General features: G+C 44.9%; 1 protein-coding gene across 7 annotated transcripts in view; it reads left to right on the plus strand.

Annotated features, from left to right (window-relative positions):
- SAMD14 (sterile alpha motif domain containing 14) overlaps positions 1–18,059 on the plus strand; it is a 40,677-nt gene that overhangs the window by 10,869 nt on the left and 11,749 nt on the right. For 4 of the 7 annotated variants that reach the window (XM_053264862.1, XM_053264863.1, XM_053264866.1 and 1 more), the window contains 4 exons: positions 11,387–11,544; positions 15,292–15,604; positions 17,229–17,316; positions 17,506–17,580. In XM_053264862.1, the coding sequence (XP_053120837.1) occupies positions 11,387–11,544; positions 15,292–15,604; positions 17,229–17,316; positions 17,506–17,580 (634 nt within the window). The remainder of the gene's footprint in view (positions 1–11,386; positions 11,545–15,291; positions 15,605–17,228; positions 17,317–17,505; positions 17,581–18,059) is intronic. The other 3 variants (XM_053264864.1, XM_053264867.1, XM_053264868.1) reach the window with 1 other exon arrangement.

Below are 18,059 nucleotides of genomic sequence, written 5' to 3' on the forward strand. Positions count from 1 at the left end.
TTCAACCTAGTTTAGACTGGTTGTGATTCTTCTTAACTTTTCATTGAACTACAAGATTGTAGTGAGGATAAAACGCGGGACGGCAGAACTAGGGGTCTGCCAAACCTGTCCGCAATCGAACCAAGCCACAGCAAACGGGGTTGGTTCGACCAGTTCAATCATAGACTGGACCCGATGAAACGGGTCTGGTCCATGATTGAACCAGACCAAACTCGGTTTATCCATGGACCAATTCACCAGTTCAAGCGCCTGTAAAGGGAAATTCGGTGAGGATTCCCGTTTGCTTCCAAAGGTTAAAAAAAAAAGGTGGAGGGGGCAGCAAGAGAGGGGTGCCTTTAAAACTGAAAGAGACGGTGTAGTGGATTAAAGCCTTTGTCTCAGAGCAAGCTCACATGAGGGGAAGATATGCTGAATCATCCCTGCTGAGCTGCCTGGCTAGGCTTCTCCTAAAACTATTCTGTATAATCGATAAGTTCAAAATGCTGCCACCACCACCCCTTTTGTGTACAGAAACTCTCAGGGCTTGGGATGGGATAACCCAGACAAAAACAAACACCCCTCTCTTAATTTGGTTCTTGGATAAGTACAAAAATCTTCCATGAGCAAGCCTACATGTGGTGAGAAAACTGATAGCTGCTGAGGATGCGTTTGAGGATGTGTTTGCACCAAAGAAATCCTCCTTAGCGTGCCCCCCAACTTTCCTGAGTTAAAAACCAACTTGAAGAGGCTTATAAAAAGAAAAGAACAAAAAAAGTGTAATTCGATTACTACAGATTGCTTCCATATGAGGCTTTCTCAGCTTTTAGATACAGTTAAGAATACTTAGTAGGATTACAAAAATAGGTTGTCTTAATGCAAGCTTAAATGTTTATAGAGTCCTTTGCAACACCCTAGATAGGATTGGTATAGGATAGTGTTTCTTATTTTAATTACATTACAGGTAAACCATAATAGAACAGTATCAGGAATATGCAGAAGCACACTCACAAAGAAATATAAGTTTCTAACGCAAAATCTGACTGTTCCCTATGCTGAATCCCCTTTTCCTTGAACTCACCCAATTCCTGATGAGAAACAAGCTTCGTGCAATCCTTTCTTTCAAAGATCTACAGAGTTATGCTATGAGAGAAACCTCCATGCTGGCTTCAACCATGAGGGAGCAAAACTCCATTGCCCCTCACTAAGCCTTTCTGCACCCGCTTATCTCCATCAAAGACCATCCTTCTTGTTCCCAGAATTCCCAGCAACCGCGCTCTAGGTTCACTCCCTGTTAACTCTTTAGAGGAAGGAGAGGCTGATCACTACAGAATGCGCTTACTGGCATGCCTCCATGATGCCCCCCCCTCTCAGTGGCAGTGGCACCACATGGAGGTCATTTGCGTAGTCAGTGTGTTGCTGGTCATGCTGCAAATGGCCTCTGCACATGTTCAGAGGCTGTTTGTGAGCCACTGCCGCTGAGAAGGTGGGGGGGAGCGTCTGCAGGCCTGCCAGTAAGCACCTTCTCTTTCAATTTTAAAGGCACCTCTCTCTCACCACTACCCCGTAACTTTTTATTTCCTTTGGAAGCAAAGGGGAATCTTCGTGAGATTCCCCTTTACAGATACTCAAACTGGCAAACCGGTTCATGCCAGTTTGGTCGGTTCAACTGAACCGGGTTGCAGACCACAGTCTGGTCCAAATTTGGACTGAATCGCTCAAACTGGCTCCACACACACCCCTAGGCAGAACTATACACCTTGGAGGAAGGTTGGTATAGAAATGTAATAAAGAATAGTAATACAATTACTGTAGCACATTTGTGACATATGAATTCCTCATGATTCTTCTGGACATCACCTGTGTTGGTGGCTCTATTGCACATGTTATTCAGTGATGATCTTGTTCAGAAATTGGTGTGCAGTGCCCCCCACCCCAATAAGGTTCCCCATGAGGAATTTTCCCAAGCCTGGAATTCATAATCATGGGTCCCCAGATATTGATGGATTACAACTCCCATTGTGGCAAATTGTACAACAGATTTTGTAGTCCAATATTTGGGGACCCAAGCTTGGGGACCCCTGCCCTAAGCAATCATATCTACCAAAAAAATGTAGCCAGGGGACCTAATTGAAAATCACGGACTATATACAGCCCTAACAACAGAGTGATAGAGTTGTGCATGGTTTTTCTTTTAAATTATTTAAATCATCTTGATACTCCATTCATTGTCATCACTTGCATTTGAATTTGTTGGAGGATCATTCAGATCCACACTTTTCATTTCAGGACCTATTTGGAGGGTCCTAATTTGTTTCAAACCCCTATTCATGTTGATATGTATATTTTAAAATAAAAGAAATAGCTTAGCTAGTTATACCTTTTTTTGCATGACAATTGGTCAATACAAAAGAGAAGTTACATGAACTAAACACAAAATAGACATCATTAAATATAAAACAGTTACAACTACAAGTGTATCAATGTCAGGTAGTCAGGAGAGTTTTATTCAACTTTTCAGCAGCATGAACAAACTTAGCTACCTGGGTGGCTTAAAAAAAATATCATCATCCTGCAACAGGAATGATAATCTACTAAGATCCTCAGGAAACACACTGGCATGTAGAAAAAGAGAGAGAGAGCCAAAGAAATAGTGGCTATCATACGGCGCTGTGCACGTTATTACACAGCATGCATACAATTTCAGTGTGCTCTTGTGCATACACCAACATTATGCAACAGTACAGCCATGATTTCTAATGGCCACACTCTTGCACAACCATAGCTGTGAAATTTCTGCATGTGTGCTAGAGCACACTTGTGCAATGGCGTGTTTGTAATGTTGCAACATGCATGTTGTATTGCATGGTATGTGGGTCATTTTTATTTAGTTTTCGCCTGCATAGCAACTGTTTATCATTATCATTATTTACACTGCCCCAGAACAATGCTGTTTTAGGACAGTATGGGTATTCAAGATAGCACCTCTTGTGAGGCAACTGTGCATTGCAGGTCATAAAATCACAGAACTTCAGAGCTGGAAGGTACCCTGGAGGTCTTCTAGTCCACCCCCTGCATCATCATCATCATCATCATTGATTGATCAATTAATTAATATACCTCCTGACTCCAAAGGCTCTAGGCAGTTCACAAATGCAGCAAACTGCAAGTTAGGAAATTCCTGCAACTATCTAGCATGACTCTGATCCCTCTCACTGCAGTAACAGGTAGCAGCAAAAACCTTTGCATTTGTTCTGAAAATGCATGGAGCTTTCCCAGACAGCAGGCTTTATTGTGGGTTGACTGTGAGTTCAAAGTTGCCCCCCAAAACCAATGCAAAAAATGGATTTTTTAAAATTGTAGATATAAATTGGGCTACACTCTAATGTGTGGCGCAGCGGGGAAATGCTTGACTAACAAACAGAAGGTTGCCGGTTCAAATCCCCACTGGGACTATATCGGGCAGCAGCGATATAGGAAGATGCTGAAAGGCATCATCTCATACTACGCGGGCCGCAGGAGGAGGCAATGGTAAACCCCTCCTACCAAAGAAAACCACAGGTTGCTGCTCTTCTCCGTTTTCCAATGTTGATAACAATTTGTAATGTTCAATATTTCTTGTATTTTGAACATTTTTGTTGTATGTTTCCTTTATCCACTTCTTAATTTAAAAAAATTTAAAAAATTATATTTTTTTAAAAAAGAAAACCACAGGGTTCTGTAGGCACCAGGAGTTGAAATCGACTTGACGGCACACTTTACCTTTACGCTCTAATGCACAGTGAAAAACCTGAATTGTGTGTGCAGTGCTCCCCTATAGCTCGCAAGGACTTTGTAGTAAATTTGGCTGATATCTGAATGCACACCCTCCGTTCCAGAGGAGATGTAAACTAAAAACCCTGTGTGAAAAGCTTCATGGACACTCCTCCAGGATGAATTGTCTATGCATATAGATATAGATTACTTTTGATAAGGATGGAGGAAAGAACGTCAGCCATGCTTTCTGCTCAGGGTAAATTTGGATATTGCTGGCATGAGGCCCATTGCCTGCTGGGCATTTTCCATTTATGTTTTTGAGCTCACAGACTGACGAGTAAGGGAGGAGGTAGGGAGCCAGGTTGGGGGGTGGTGGCTATTGGGCTTTGGGGAAATGCCTGCTTGCTGGACTGGGGGAAATGCCCCTTGGTTTTGATCTGCACAATCCATCAAAGCATGACCCAGCACCAATCCATCCTGTGTGATACTCTCCTGTCTCTTCAAAGGCAAAAGCATCATGCCCACCCCCCAGATGTGTAGCAGGTGAAATAGGGGGTCATATCTTCATTGCTTTAAAAATTCAGTGTTCATCATTGTAAGGCCTGGGGGTCAGTGGTGGCTCCCTGACAAATTGTATATTGGGCCTGTCTGATGCTTCGGCCAAATCTGAATACTCTGCACAGTCCCCTGACACCATGTGGAGATGACAATGCTCACACTGTAGTATTGCATTTTGCCCAGACTGTGACTTGTGCATTCACATATTGGCCAGATTTATCCTGAAGTCCCTGCGACATTTCAGAGAGCACTTCACACACACGATTCAGGTTTTCCCCTCCGTATCGGAACCTAGCCCGATATATGTCTGGGGTAAAAAAATAAATCCTCTTTTTGCATTGGAATATCCGTTCTGTCCCGAATTTGCAGTAAAGCCACATGATAAACCTGCAGTAAAGCCTGCTGCCTGAAAAGACCCCAGGGGGCTCCTTTAAGGAGAAAGGAGACCTCATGAGCTCCTGCATCATCTTGGAAGGTGTCACAGCATGCTGGGACTTGTAGCCTTTCTCAAGGAACTCCTTCTAGGAATTTGGCTCCTTGAGTTCTTAAGAGAGGGCTCCGTCTCTCTCTGATAGGTCCTCCCAACAGTGCTGAAAAGTGCAGCACTGCACAGAGCTCAGCACAGTGGGAAATGACTCACATTGACTTCTTTTTGCCAACGTGGCCCCCGCTTGAAAAATAGTGAAGATAACTGCCCTAGCTAGATGAGTGCTCCAGCACAGGAGAGGGAGAGTGTGCCACTTCTAAAGGACATATTTGTTTTAAAAACCTCAATCCATCCATCCATCCATCAGTCAAAGCAAAAGTTTTATTTTAGGGGTGGAGAAGAGCATGCTGCTTGTCAGCACTTAACAATATTTAGCTAGAGGAGAGTTCCCTTTTAGAAGCCTAAAATAGGAAAGCCTCCACAGAGTTAATGCAAAAAGAGAGCCCTTGACCCAAATTTGCAAAAAAGTGCCGAGGTTGTGCAGGAGGAGTGTGGTCTTATTCACCTTAAATCAGACAAACATGCTTTTTGAATTCCATTGAGGGAAAAGCTGGTGGGGGATGATGATGATAAGGAAATAAAGATATAGCAGAAGGGGAACCCAATGCCAGGTACTGCTCTGCCACACCTTAATCCTCATACTGTTGTGTCTGCCCAAGTCCTCTTTCACTGTGGCCAAGTAAAATGTCTTATCTGGCATATGTGATATGTTTGAAAGGGCCTAGAAAGGTGGTGAAAATTTCTGGATTGATTTGTTCTTTTCTATGATCCATTTGTTTGTTTTCCTGGCTGTCCATGGTATCCTCAAAAGTCTTCTCCAGCACCAAAAACAGCCAGGAAAACAAACAAATTGATCATAGAGCAAATCAATCCAGAATTTTCACTCGAGGCACAAATGACCAGGCTCAAACGATCATACTTGGGACACATTATGCAAAGACCCAGCTCCCTTGAGAAGTCCATAATGCTGGGAAAAGTTGAAGGAAAGAGAAGAAGAGGACGACCAGCAGCAAGGTGGATGGATTCAATTATGACAGCAATGAATGCACCATGAGAGACCTTAAAGGCCAAGTTGAAGAGAGATCATCCTGGAGAGAATCTATCTATGTGGTCACTAAGAGTTGACACCGACTTGACAGCACCTAATCAATCAAAAAAGGTGGTGGCAATGGGGATTCACTAAGACCCAAGGGGTCTTCCTGAAATGCACGACTCAGGGCAGGGCACAGGTACCAGGATGGAGACTAGGATCAGGGCATGATAGGGCAGTAAACCTTTCCTTCATCCACTTCGCACAGAGCCAGACCTGGATTTGAATTCTACACCCCCATTTAAAACTGAATTCTACGCTCCCATTTAATATCTTAGTTGGTTCAGACAATACTGCAAACCAGCCATCATAATTGCATAGAAGTGTGGTAGTACACATCTCTCTGCCTACTCAGTCTGCTCTCGCTTAATTGCACAGGGGGTGATTGATCTGAACTGCCCCTCTACATGCGATTCAAATAGTACTTTAAAGAGGAACCATTCAGACAAACCACCCACTGTGCAATTAGGTAGCAGTACACCCCATGGGCAAGGAGATGTGTGCAACCACATGCCCCCATGACTAGATAGTGACATGCCAGTAAACATGAAGGGTACATGCATGCCTACACTCCTACCCCCATGTATTGAATTGAGATGTTCAGAACAGTATTCCCTCTAATGCGTGCACATGTGCACGCATTCACAAGTTTTTTGATGTCTGCTCAGTTCGTTTTAGATCCCACTCAGGTTGAATCAGGAAGGCGCCACTCTGAATCCATATGCTCGCACACTGCCTCGATACTTCTGCCTAGAACAAAACTCATTCAGCAAACAGATGAAAAAAATTAGAAGAACATTGGTTCAGAGTATCATCTGAACCAGCCCTTCCCCCACACACATATGCACATGAATGGAACCTCCAGATACAGGAGCAGAATACCTCTGAAGATGTTTGCTAGGGAGCAACATCAGCATAGTCTGTTGCATCTGCGAGCTTCCTGAAAACATCTGATTGGCCACTGTGCAAGACCAGATACTGGATCAGGTGGACCTTTGCTCTGATCCAGCAGGGATCTTGTTATGTTCTTAAGAACATGAGCTGACATACTGCATAACATTCTTTCTGCCTTGGAACGTGTGCGTAGTTGCACAATAGTGCTCTTGTGTAAATGTGGGTGTAGTGCAAAGACAGTTGCACGATTGTTGGCCTTTTATTTCCAGTGGTTGTTGATTGTGTGACTGTGTACAGTCACACAATCGATGTGTACAATTTCCTGCATTTGTGCAAGGGTGCTCTTGCACAACTGCACACACATTGTATTGCAAGGCAGATGGAACATTGCACAGTATGTCTTTCCACCTGACATATATCTTACTGCCCACCCACCTTCACTAAGGGCTGGGATGCACAGCCGCTTTGCTTGTGGGCAGTGACTTCCCTCCTGCCTTGATTCAGCCATGGACATGGAGAAATGGGTCACCAGCTGTGAGCTGAAAATGCTATCTCCGACCTTTTCCTGTGGGTGGCTTGCTAATCTTCCCCTGGTGCTCCTAATTAACAATTCAGAAGACCTGTTTTTACAGTGGCCAAAAGAGAAAAGCTGGCAGAGAGAAAGCTTCTCTGCTTCAAATCCCTCTGGAGAAATCTGTTCCTAATCCCAACCATCCAGAACCAGGAGATCAATATTTCCCTGGAATTTTCAGGACTGTGCCTACATTAGATTTGTTGTTATGCGTGCATATCATATTTCATGTATATGGAATATTCCAGGCATATTCATATGAGGTTGTACTAGGAGAGCATCTGAGCATATGCAGAGTTCCCCCCACCTTTGGTTTTCTCCCCATACTCCCCATGGAGTATCCACAACCAGTCTTCACATAGCTAGGAGTCAGGGATCTAGAATTCCATAGCAGAAAGCATAAGCAACCTGGGTCCTAGATTTTCTCATTTTCAGAAATAAGCCCTGTGGTGTGTTCACCATGCGTGTGTTCATGCTCATGCATACTAGCTGCCAATGCGCCAGCTCTGCCTGCTGACATTTCATGCCTTCTGATATTGATGTTCCTTGCTTCCCACTCCCGGCTTTGCTGTGTAGTCAATTAAGCAGAGGCTGACTTTCAGCACCCAGGAGACCCTCATCGGCACACGTGGCTGTATGTCCACGCGCTCGCACACGCGCACACTTGCTTCGTATCCGGAGATGCCTCGTAGATTTTATTAACAATTTATGAAGTACGGTCGTCTTGGCTGTTCTGTATGCAGGGAAGATGCTGAGATGGCGTGTGGCTGTGTGCCCATGTATAGCCATTGGCAGGGGAGATGGGACCAGGGTGCAGCAATCTGCTGTTGTGTGTGTGAAATTGAATATTTAAGGATACAGTATGAAAGGTGGTGTGTGTGTGTGTGTGAGAGAGAGAGAGAGAGAGGGAGAGAGAGAGACAGATCAGTTGCTTAGCTTCAGAACTGGAATCTTTCCATGAAAGTGCTGAAGTCCGAGGGACAACTACACACTACACACAAATACAGGAAACCAAGGGCCCTTTTTTGTGTCTTTTTAAGAAGCCACTTTGTGCGGACATGACTGATAATGGAGAACTGGAGATGTGGATGCTTAACCCCTTCCTTGCCTACCGTTTCCCCCGTTCAGACTGACTTCCCCCGCTTGCAGGGTTTAGAGAATGTGTGCATATATTAGAGGGCCTGTTGGTGCTGCTAATACTGACATGTTTGTTTTAATAAATCAAGAGGGGGAGAAAAAAAGCTTGTTTACGAAAACAAAACTATGTGAGAGTGACACCTGTGGCAGGGTGTGTGTGTGTCTGTGTGTCACACAAACATCTATGTTGTATTCTATCCAGTATCTTTTATGTTTTGTTGTTTAGAAATTTGTCCCAGTGGGGATTGTGGGTTAGGGTGGAGTCAGAAAGGAAAAGGGAGGGAAAGGAGAAGGAGCAAATGGAGTTATTTTTGAATCTCTCTCTCTCTCTCTCTCTCTCTCTATTTGATTTATAAACTCTTAGTGAAATCTATATAAGATTACTTTGTGTTTGTAAGCTGTAAAACAATCTGTATGAAGAAGAAATGTGCAATCTTCAGTGAAAAGAAATGTGTTTGTGTGAGAGACCTCAACGGCTATATTAAGCACAAACAAATGTGTTTGTGGGAGAGGGATGTGTTTGTGTAACATCCAGTGTTTGGCTGTATCTGACATATAGCAGTCGGTGTTTAACAGCTGATAAGCAGTGGATGTCAACATTAGACAGTATCAGATGTGCAGCAATCAGCATTTGACAGTGTCTGATAGATGGTTTGCATCAGAATCTAGTAAACATTGCATTAACTTCATGGATTCCATCAAAATAGGCACATTTTTAATTCTGAAATGCTGGACTTTGGTTCTGAAATTCAAAACTTCCAAATTGTCACAGAATGTGACACCTCAGAAATTAATGTTCATAATTCCCCATGCCATTATCAGTGGTTTTTATTGTATCCCCTCCCCCCACTTTCTTTCTGTATGTTTAAAACATCCACATCCCATTTGTCTGTGTGCTCAAAGAGGATTATTATATTAAAGATAAAATCAGAGATCACACCATGGTAACACAAGACACAAACTGTAAAAATATTAAAAACAAAATATTCTATAAAATAAAAAGTATTCATTAGGCCCAGTACTTCATTATTTGTATCTTTTCAAGTTGGGGTTTTGTTGCGGTGATGTTTCTTATTTTATTTTATTTTATTTTTTTAAGCATGTCTTTCCCTTTTTGAAACCTGAACTGGAAGCCAAACCAGCTGTGATAATGGCAGCAATGTTGGTTGTTCACATGTCTGCCTTGTCTGTTGAAACAGTATATAAGGCCTGTATATATGTGTATGTGTGCATATAGGGTAGTTTTAACACCAAAATGGAAGCCTGCTTGAGGGAAGCCAAACCCTCCAAAAACTAGCAAAGAGGCATACCCTCAAAGGTGCAGGAAAAATGTGTTTATCTAAAATAATAATAGTAATAGTAATAACAACAACAACAACCACTCCGAATCATTGTGGTGCCTAACCACAGGGGCGTAACTACCATTAGGCAAGGGGAGGCGGCTGCCTGGGGGCCCGCATGCCTCGAGGGGCCCCCCAGAGGCAAGTCACATGTGAAGTGAGTGTGTGTGTATCAGCGAGGGGCCCATTTTAAAATTTTGTCCCATTCCAGCCTCGTTACGCCCCTGCCTAACCACAATGGGGTTTTACTTGTGTTTTGAAAAAGAAATAACTCTTCCTTGGAGGCAACACTTTTTTTTAAAAGGACTGTTCTCCAGAATGAGAAACAAACATGGCTGCCTCCATCACATCTAAATTGGGTCCTCAGGGATGATTTCAGTGCTGTTATCATGGGTGCAGGTGGTGCTGTAGAGGGTCTGGCCTCCTCAGTGAAATTGCAGGCCTCTTCCTGAATTTTTGGCTTTAAAAAAATTTATTTTTTTAGGAAGGAGTCACTCTCTAGCCCTCTTTTGGAAATATAAAGGAAAACATTCAGGCAGTATCCTATCTAAAGCTCACCAATACAACTAAATAACTTCAAACACTTTAGGTTGTTTTTACATTCTGGCTGCTTTGCAATAATTCCTCAACAACCCTCATCCAAAATGCCAGGCGATGGGCCTGGTTGGAGCCCATATGAACAGCAGGCCATTTTATGTATGCCTTTATTGACTTGACAAATTTGTAGTACTGAGTGCTCAAAGCAGCTTACAAAATAGATGAAAGTAGATAAAATACACAAGAGTACAGTAATAAAAACAAACACTGATAAAATAATAGTTCCCAGCTTCCTTGGTTGGGGAGACAGAGGGAGAAGACATTTCTAGAGATGTGTAAAAATATTCCCGTTTGTGCAGTGAGTTGCTGTAAACAAATGGTTTGCTATCTGGAGAAACACTCTGAAGGGAGGAAATTTAAGCAGTTTCCACACATGGCAGTAGCCATAATATGACACTGGCCCTAAAAATAGGTCATGCATTGGGGTGGAGCAGGGGTCATATCCAACTTCTGATCATATATATCAATGGTTCCCATGTTGGGGTCCCCAGAGATTGCTGGACTACAACACCCATCATTCCCACAACCAATGGCCTTTGGGACTGGGGATGATGGGAGCTGCAGTCCAATGACACCCGGGGTCCCCAGCTTGAGAGCCGCTGATATATCTAAGAGGGTGATGCTGATTGACAAGACGTTCCTCTCTTCTCTGAACACTTTCTCTGTGTCTCCTCCCCTTCTAACCCCTCATTTCACTCCCTGCCTCCTCTGCCCCCCTACTCTGGGGGTTTAATTTTAACTGTTTATCCTCCCTGCTTCCCACCTTTCCTCCTTTATGTTGCATTTGTCACTATGCACCCCTCTTGATGCCTCTGGCCACACTGCACTCCATGCCTGCTTCCTCTCTTTCCTTCCTTTATGCCACCTTCTCCCTCTTTCTCTCTTTCTTCCCCACACTCGCTCTTGCCTGCCACCTCTTTGCCCCCTGCCCCACTCTGCCCCCCACTGCCCCCCTTCCCGTTTCTCTCTTTCACTCCCAGATTTTAATGATGTGATTCCAGAGACCCAGAGGTTGGACAGCAGCTTGCAGAAGGCCCGAGCCCAGCTCTCCGCCAAGGGCAGGCGGCAGCGCCCCTCCCGGTCCCGTCTGAGAGACAGCGTCAGCTCTACGGAAGGGGATGACATCTTGGAGAAGAAGGTTGGTGCCTAGATGGGGGTGGGGCCACCACAGCTGCTTTGCATCTTCTTTATATATATATTTCTCTAAGGCATACCCGTGGCTAATCCCATGCATGGCAGCTCTCGCGAGAGTTCTGAGAGCAACTGGATAGACATGGGACGGGTGGGGGCACGAAAATGGTGGTGGTGGCTGGCCGGCCGGCAAACGAAAAAATTGGTGGTGAATGGTGCCAGCCAGCCGAAGAAAACGGTGGTGGGTGGCGGTGGCAGCAGGCGGGCAGGGAAACAGACAGCCAGTGGGTGGGCAGGGAAGGCAGAAGACGGTGGGCAGGGAAGGATGAAGATGGCAGGCAGGGGGTGGGCGAGGAAACAGACTGCCAGCGGGCGGGGAAGGAAGAAGATGGAGGGCAGGGGGCGAGCAGGGAAGAAGACATGCAATAAGAGGGAGAATGTGGTGGGGGCAGGCAGGCAAAAAAGTGGGGGGGGGGGTGGGAGAAAGCTGCAGTGACAAACTAGGATCGCAGATGCTCTGCGTCGGATCAGCTAGTTCTGAAGTTTCCAGGTGGGGAAGGCAAAGGACTGCAGTGCTGGAGGTGAGGGGCCAGATGGTGCTTTGTCCCGTATCCCTGGTGGGGCCAGCTCCTTTTCAAAACCAACCCTTGCAAGGTCTGAAAATGGTGCTGGGGGCAAGGTGGAGGGAAGGTTGCCCACAGCCTCCTGTGCTCTCCTCATGTTTCTTGCAAGCTTGGCAAGGAATGTGAGGAGAGCCGTGCTCCCTCTAACAGGGATCCCCAGATGTTGTTGACGACAACTCCCAGAATCCCCAGCTGCAATGGCTTCTTCTTGGGGATTCTGGGAGTTGTCGTCAACAACCTCTGGGAATCCCTGTTAGAGGGAGCACTGGCGGAGAGGTGCTTCTTGCAAAACTTGCAAGGGTCAGGTCAGTCCCAGAGCACGGCTCCAGTGGCCGCAGCGATGGGGAGCACCTTGTCACTTTGCTGGTGCCACAGTAATCTGCCACCTAAGGTGACTCCTTCACTTTGCCTCATGGCCCTAGGTTCAGTCTCTGGCATCTTCAGGGGAGGCTGGGAAAAGCCCCTGCCTGAACCGCTGGAGCTTTCCCAGACAGCAGGCTTTGCTGCAAGTTTTCTGCGAGGCTGCGAAGTTGCCCCGAAAAACCGACACAAAAAGTGGATTTTTTAAATTCCAGATATAAATCAGGCTACACTCTGATGCTCTATGAAAAACCCGAATCGTATGTGTGAGCTCCCTGATAGCTCACAGAGACTTCGGGGTAAATCTGCCCGACAGGTGAATGCGCCCTCTCTATTCCAGAGGAGATGCAAACTAAAAGCCCTGTGTGCAAAACTTCCTGGAGGGCTGCTTCCAGTCAGAGTAGACAATACTGAGCTAGATGGGGATAGATTAGTAGTCTAACTTCATGTGTTCAGCTGCTGTCTATGTATTTTTCTGGCTACATGTGCCTCTAGCAATCTGGGCAGCTTCTGTGAAATGAAGCAGCTGGCAGGGCGCTGTCCTCTAGAGATCTTTGGTTATGCCTTATTGTGTCTTCTTTATACCACTGAACCACTTTCGTACTATTTCACATGTCCCACACATTAGTCGTGGCTTTCAGAACAGCTTTTGGGATTAAACCTTTGTTTTGCATAGTAGTTAGAGTTAATCTGTATTTGATGTTCATATTTACAATCAATACTGGTTTGAAAATGTTCATCTAATCAGGACACATCCCTTTAAAGAAGTGGCTGTTGTTGTTGTTGTTGTTGTTGTTGTTGTTACCACCACCACACTTTTCCACCTCAGTACAGAGGCATAACAATTTGGCAATAACCATAAGAAACAGCTTAAAGCAAACAAATGGCAACTGTTGAGGTTAAGAAAATATGTCTGAAAAATTATTTCACTTCTCATTGTGGCATCTATTATATTTTGATTTTTGTAATCTGGTTATAGGTGGATTTTTTTAAAAAAAAATCAAATCCATTGTCACCCCCCATTGGAGTGGGATGGACTAGAAAGTTCTCTCTCTCTCTCTTTTTGTGTCCATCTGTGTCCATCTTTACAGCTTTCTCCATGTCTGTATGAGCACCAAGCACTGTAAAATATTCCCCTTAAGGGTTGGAACCACTCTGGGAAGAGCATCTATTTTCCAGGTTCCCTCCCTGGCATCTCCAAGATAGGGCTGAGAGAGATTCCTGCCTGCAACCTTGGAGAAGCCGCTGCCAGTCTGTGGAGACAATACTGAGCTAGATGGACCAAGGGTCTGACTCAGTATATGGCAGCTTCCTATGTTCCTAGTTCAATGTAGCACACACTAGCAACATGCTTGGCTCTATTTCTGAAATAAGGAAGGAAGGAAATTAATTTTCATCCCTTCCGTTCATCCCCATGGCATGTTCTGAGGGCAGATAATCCAGCTCCCTGTCTGAAGCTAAGCAGGTCTAATCTGGAAACCCATATATGGCACCTTGAATTCCATGATGGAAGGAAGGCAGGATGTAAATGTATTAAATAAATATATAGGCCCGGGAAGCAATGACACAGACACATTTCACAACACTTCTGCTTTTACCCTAAAAAGAACAACTCCAGTCGAATCATTGTCTAGAAGGGTTCCCAAATTTGCGTCCAAGATGTTGTTGGACAACTACTCCCATTGTGCCCAGCCACAATGACCAAAAGGATAATGGGATTTGTTGAACAACAGTATCTGGCGACCTAAAGTTGGGAACCCTGATCTAGACCAGGGCTTAATAAATCCCAGGTGCCAGGGAGCCATGGCACCTAGAAATGTAACCATGATGTCTAGACTAGTAGGATATTCAGAGGTAGAGTACTATAATAAAATTTCTACTTGTCCCAGGCAGCCCAGTTTCTGTTCTAAGTGTCTAGAATATGGACACTTGGCAAAATTACCCAACTTAGCGACAGACATTGTCAAGGGGACGATAAATGGGTTTCTCTTTATCCCCTTTACAAGTAACATGATAAAAGATAAGCCCATTTAACATCCCCTCCACAATAGCTGTCATCGAGTCCAGTAATTTGTCAAGTGCCCACTATCTGTCTCTTAATTTGGGTGGTCTAGTTCCTAGATCCAAAGATAAATAGTCAAGGCCTACTCTAGAGACCACCGCTAATGGTCAAGCATATCCACAAAGGAGCCCTTTCCATGGATGGTTTATTGCTATGTTTTTCTTAAAGGTGCACCTTATGTGTTTCCTATTTTTGTCTTTCCTAAAGGTGCACCCTCATCCACTCTGTGTGGGGTGGGGTGTGGGGTGTGGGGGGGAGCATTCTCAGGATGTCCCTGGCAGCTGGACAACACTTATTATATTATAATTATAAGTGTATGTAAGTATACACTTATATATAAGTATATATATACTTATTACAACACTTATTATATTATAATGATAAGTGTATATAAGTATACACTTGTATATAAGTATATTATAATTTATATACCACTTTATATACCGCTTTTCAACAAAAAAATGGTTCTCAAAGCATATATAGCAAAAGGTGTGAGAAAATAGTCCCCCTGAAGGGCTCATGATCTAAAAAGAAGCACAAGGCAGACACTGGCATCAGCCATTGGAAGAATGCTGCACTGGGCTTGAATAGGGCCGGTTGCTCTCTCCCTGCCAAATGCAAGAGAATCCCCACTTCAAAAGGTGTCTCTTTGTCTAGTTAGCAGGGAGCACTAAACAGACTCACCGTCTGCTCTCTCCTTTCCCCACAGGCGAGTGACAGCTGCGGAAGCCCACTCCACCGCCTGAGATCCCCGCTTCACGGCTCCCTCCAGGCCTCATCCCCCCTCTCCGGTTCCTCCCCCTTCGCTCGCACTGCTGAATTCTCCTTTGACACCTCGACGGTCCGGAGGTCATTGGATCCGGAAGATCAGCAGCCATCGTCTCCTCTCATCCGGTATCGGCCCCTGACCAACACCTCCTCCCAGGAGGCCTTAGGGGGTACCCCCACCAGTTCCTCGCCCAAGTCCTGCCACAGCTCTGACAGCTCACCTATTTATGCACGCAGGGAGAGACACAGCGAAGGTAACCAGCAGCACAGGGCATTTTGAGGTGGGAGGCAGGTGGGCCTGGCCATTAGCTTCAGCACAGGGAGCATTGGCCAATGGGACAGTTCTCGTGTCGATCCTCATACACAGCCCTTTTATCCTACAAGGATTTCACTGCTGTGCCAGGACAAGTGCCTGACTAGAGATACCTTGGTCATCCCAGGAAGATTCAGGCATTTACTTATGGTGGATGTCATACCTTTGCACGGCTTCGGCTAGTGCGCCAGCTGCGTCCCTTTCTCGAGAAGGCAGATCTGGCCACGGTTACCCATGCCTTAGTCACGTCGTGGCTGGATTACTGCAACACGCTCTATATGGGGCTGCCCTTGAAGAATATCCGGAAACTGCAGCTAGTGCAAAACGTGGCAGCGAGGGTTGTATCCAGAGCTGCCCGTTGGGAACACATCACCTGCATTTTGAAAGAGTTGCACTGGCTGCCAGTTCATTTCCGGGTCCAATTCAAGGTGCTGGTTTTGACCTATAAAGCCCTTAACGGTTTGGGCCCGGGGTATTTGAGGGACCGCCTGCTCCCAAGGGTTGCTGCCCGTTTGACGAGGACATCTGAGGGGGCCCTGCTCTGGGTGCCGACAATGAGAGAGGCCCGGCTGTTGTGCACTCGGGACAGGGCCTTCTCTGTTGTTGCTCCTAGACTCTGGAATGCTCTCCCAGTGGCCATTCGTTCCTCGGACTCCATCACGGCTTTTAGAAAGCTTGTAAAGACTTGGCTTTTTACCCAGGCTTTTACATAATTGTTTTTACTGCTGCTTCTGTGTGTTTTTACCTGTTGTATTGTTTTTATGCCTGTTTTTATATGTTTTTATATTTTTTAGCTTGATGTTTTTATTGCCTTTTTATTGTATTTTTAACTTTTGTAAACTGCCTTGGGGTTGTCTTTTAACAAAAGGCAGTATATAAATGTAAAAATAAATAAATAAAATAAAATACTCAGGTACAGTGCCACAGAAGTGTGCCGGTAAGCCCGGCCCTCATATTGATGCTCTCTGAAATCCCGCCCCCTCACTAACCTCAAATGTAGGAGTGACAGCATTTGCAATCACAGGGTGAATATCTCCCCAAGTACAGCATTTGTCTTATCAGACAAACAATGTTGTTGTGGTCATCAGGGAAGTAGGGTTTCAAGGCACATCACCATGGGTCAGGGATTATAGATGTGCTGTTTTGGATGCTGCACCCATGTAAAGTATCCACAATTATCTGAATGCTTGAATAGGGTTTCTGCTACGTCTGAAGCAAAGCAAACAGAAACGCCATAGGCATATTTTGGGTCCAAAATTATTCTATTATCTTGATTATGATTCTGTGCTTTATTTTCCCCAAGGTTTAATTTCACCTAGAGCTCAATTCAAGCTCTGAAATAAACAGAATTTGTTCGTGATGCCAGAGCACATCTATGGAACATGAGAAGCAGCAATCTAAAAGACAGGGCCCTTGAGCAGGTGCAGAGCATCTTTCTGTCACATAGCTAGACCCCACATGGGGAAGGAAGGAAGCTAGCTAGCTGAGTTTTGAGGCAGGCTTGAATCTGAGCACTTCTCCTTTCAGAAATGTTCTCGTTCTCTCTCTCTCTCTCTTTCTCTCAGACGACAGCAGAGACACAAGTCCACCAGAACCTGCCAGCCCCACAATTGGGCTTGATAAAAAAACCCGGCGGAAGTTCCTGGATTTAGGGTAAGTGAGGCCTTGTAGTTAGAGTTATAAGAAGTTGTAAGAACTGTATATAGTGTGGAGTATGTTGGGTTAATTCTTCTGATCTCCCTGGGATCCCTTCCATGGCTGCCTTTGCTCCTGTGCTTGCTATGTGTATCAGAACTGCATCTTCTGCCATATCCTCTTAATTATCCTTTTTCTCACCCCCAGGGTCACCCTCAGAAGAGCGTCTTCTGGGAAAGGCAGGAAAGAGAAAGGAGGTAATCGGCTCTCCATGGGCAACAGGTATGCAATCAGACTTGGTTGGTTGGTTTGTTGTTAGATTTTTATACCACCTATCTTTAAAACAATCTCAAAGAGGTTTACAAAACATTTAAAGCAATATCAGACTATAAAACAATACAAATATTACACTGGAATATAAAAATACAAATCAAATTAATTTTTTAAAAAAACATACACAATGAGTCCATAAAATACAGAGCAGCAGAAACAAAGACAACGCTTATCTAAAAGCCTGGGTAAAAAGCCACTTGCTTTCTAAAAATTGTGGTGGAGATTGAAGAATGGGTGCCCACCAGGAGAGCATTCCAAAGTCTGGGGGCAATAACTGAGAAGGCCCTGTCCTGTGTGCACGACAGCCGAGCCTCCCTTATTGTGGGCACATAGAGCAAAGCCCCATCCGATGACCTCATCAAGTGGGCAGAAATCCTTGGGAGCAGCCGGTCCCTCAGATATCCAGGGCCCAAACTATTAAGGGCTTT

This window comes from Hemicordylus capensis, chromosome 6 (assembly GCF_027244095.1).
Source record: "Hemicordylus capensis ecotype Gifberg chromosome 6, rHemCap1.1.pri, whole genome shotgun sequence".
NCBI classification, from domain to species: Eukaryota; Metazoa; Chordata; class Lepidosauria; order Squamata; family Cordylidae; genus Hemicordylus; species Hemicordylus capensis.